The 2,995-nt window shown below is 32.0% G+C and overlaps 1 protein-coding gene across 1 annotated transcript in view; it reads right to left on the minus strand.

The window, feature by feature from the left end:
* LOC108688944 overlaps window positions 1-2,995 on the minus strand; it is a 39,545-nt gene that overhangs the window by 7,843 nt on the left and 28,707 nt on the right. The window contains 3 exon segments of the mRNA XM_018195503.1: window positions 281-796; window positions 1,070-1,255; window positions 1,564-2,259. Coding sequence (XP_018050992.1) covers window positions 281-796; window positions 1,070-1,255; window positions 1,564-2,259 — 1,398 coding nt within the window.

The raw sequence follows: 2,995 nt of genomic DNA on the forward strand, positions 1-2,995 counted from the left end.
AATTATTATTATTGATTATTATTTATTTCCTAAATTATATTTTATGATGTTGTAAATTCGTTAGAGAAATCTCGAGAAAAATCCGAGAAAAATCCGCAAAAAGCAACAAAGCAGGTTTAATGCAAATTACAATAGAAACTGTAACTATTCAAAAGTATAATAAGAGATTATTTAATAAGAATTTCATTACAATAATATTATTACAATAATATAACGATTGAAGCAAAGCAAGAAAAAATTGAATAACGTTCAACACATGTTCTCGACGGCAGGTATGTACCTGCAGAATCCACATTACTAGGTGGTCCAGTGGCGCTACTCTGTCTTGGAGAGAGGCTTGGCAGACTTGGACTAAGAGAAAGCGGACTGGGCGTTGTATGATCCCATCTTGATGATGATACAGAACTAGGTATGACGAGATTTGAAAGCGCCATCGAATTTTCTATACTAGCTCCCTTCGATTGTTTTTTATTGAGATTTTTCAAATCTTCAGCTTCAGAAAAGTCGCTTTCTGATGTTGGCTCCCATTTAACAGTCTTTGAGTTTTCGAATTTATTTTCTATCTTGTTTTGACGGTTCAAAAATGTGCCCTTTTTCATAAAACCATTTGTTTTCTTTTCAGTAAACTCATGGATTATAGGCACTTCTATGTCACTGGAACGTCTTTGTTCTTGAATCTTCTTCTTGCTGCTTTCAACCGTCTTTTTACCTTCGCCGGGTAAAATGATACCAAATTCGTAGCCAAAATCGTACTTGAAATATACGAGTCCAGTATCCGGATCAATTTGTTTTGTTCCTGTTTGCGTCAATGAACATTACACGCTTGTATTACGCTAATATACTTTATTTATGGACTTCTTTTCATAAATGTACACGATATATTTTATATTTTACAATAGTGAGATTGTAACTTACGAGTATGTAAATGTGTATATATGTGTTATATTTTTATATCAATTATATATAATATATGTTCAATACACATACAAATTACACAAGTCACAATTACAATGAGTCAAATATATCTTTTTAATTAGAAATTAAGAAAAAGTAATATTATTAGTATTACCATGTTCAGAGACTCGCGATTCTTCTCTATAAGTTCTTGGCTCATCACTATCAGTTATTTTGGAGTCATTAGTATGCTTCAAAATCGATTTACCCTGTTTCAAATCTGATTGGATATCACTTACAAATTTTTCGGTTTTTGATTTGAAGCTGCTCGTCATATCATTCATGTGACATGACGCAATGTCTGCGAAGATTTCAGAACTTTATATTTTATACAAAACAAGAAAGAATTTATTTACCTACTTTTCAAATAAAAAGAAAATAAACATTATTTATGCACAAGCATTTATTTCTATAAGTGTAAAACAAGAATAAAGAAATTAATTAGAGAATCAAATAAAGAATGACCGACAAAGATGTAAAGCGATATAGTTGTGAACGTAATTACTAATTTGTCTATTACTGTCTATCATTTTGTTTCGCAAAAAAAAATACGTCTATACATCTATAACATAATGTAAAAATGTTATGTAACATTGATATTGCTCTTACGACTTGCTGCTTTTTTTACGTTGCTTTTCGAGATAAATCCATATTCAGGCGGTGTACCAGGCTGTAAAACATTATCAATCTTTTCGGAAGTTGTATATTGCTGATATTTTTGGAAATTAATCTTTTTATCTATATCTCCTCTATGGATCTGTGTCAGCGACGAAAAACTAGTGTCCAACTCCATCGGTGATACATTATATGTCGATGCACTCGAAGATCTTGGACTCCTTCCTGTGGGTGGTTGAACTTTTCGATAATATGGATCCTCCGTGTCCCTATCTGCTGGAGCCCATTTGGGTCGAATTCTGCTTGAATCTACATCGCTCTCGTAATCAGATTCTCGAAATTGTCCTTGTACGAATTTTTTCGGTTTAGGCACATAATAATTAGCTCTTTGCTGTTCCTGGACAGTTGTGGCATTTGTGTCGCCAAACTTTATGACGCGGCTTGTTTGCTCAACAGTAACAACCCTTCTAGAATTCTCTGTTGATTCATCCATCCTTACGGTTTTCTTTGTCTCTGTACCCATCGCATTGGTAAATGGCATGCTTGTATGTGCTTCATAAAAGTGTTGTTGTGGCTGAGGTGGTGCATATGCGATTTCTGGTGGAGAGCCGGGTAGGAGAACCGTTTTCGATTTTGTTGGTACGATTACTGTATGTTGTTTGTGAGACGAACTTGATTCCATTGGTTTTCCTATATGAAAAGTTTGTCCGTATGATCTTCTTCAAACCTTTTCTGACCGCTCGAGAAAAGAGCATAGTAACAAAGGAAGATAGAGTAGTAGCGGCCGGTTTCACACGTCGAACAGATCTTATTAAAGCCAGAAAATAAAATTTAATGAATTTCGGTCTTGATATATTTTCCATGTTATTTTCATAAATTAAATATTGATGATATGTCGGACTTTTCTCGATCTTGAAACGATGATGAAACCGGTTATAACTAGATAGTGGCATGCTCCATGAGAAATAAATTAATTTATGCAAAAATAAGCTGTGGCGATTATAAAAGAGACAAAACTTAATAATCATTTCTAACTGAAAGAAATAGCATGCAAGATAAGCTAGATAAGAAAACTTGTTTGGATGAACAAACTATGTTTGAATGAAGCAAAAAAAACTATACATTATTAGTTGAAAAATAAAAACGAAATTAAACATTTGTTTGTTAAGGATTTAGCTTCTATTATTTTCTACATAAAATTATGATGTAATTCGGATTATAAAGTAGTGGTCTAATTGTAACTATAAAACAGTGGTCATATGTTATATATATTTGTTACTATATTGTCAAAAATATGTTGTCTTTCATATCGTTTTCTTTCTCACTTCTTATCACTTATATTTATAACAGAATGATTTGTATTGTAATATGTTATATTCTAACATAAATAAATATATATCTATATATAATTATTTATGTTAATATA

This window comes from Atta colombica, unplaced genomic scaffold (assembly GCF_001594045.1).
Source record: "Atta colombica isolate Treedump-2 unplaced genomic scaffold, Acol1.0 scaffold250, whole genome shotgun sequence".
Classification (NCBI taxonomy): Eukaryota; Metazoa; Arthropoda; class Insecta; order Hymenoptera; family Formicidae; genus Atta; species Atta colombica.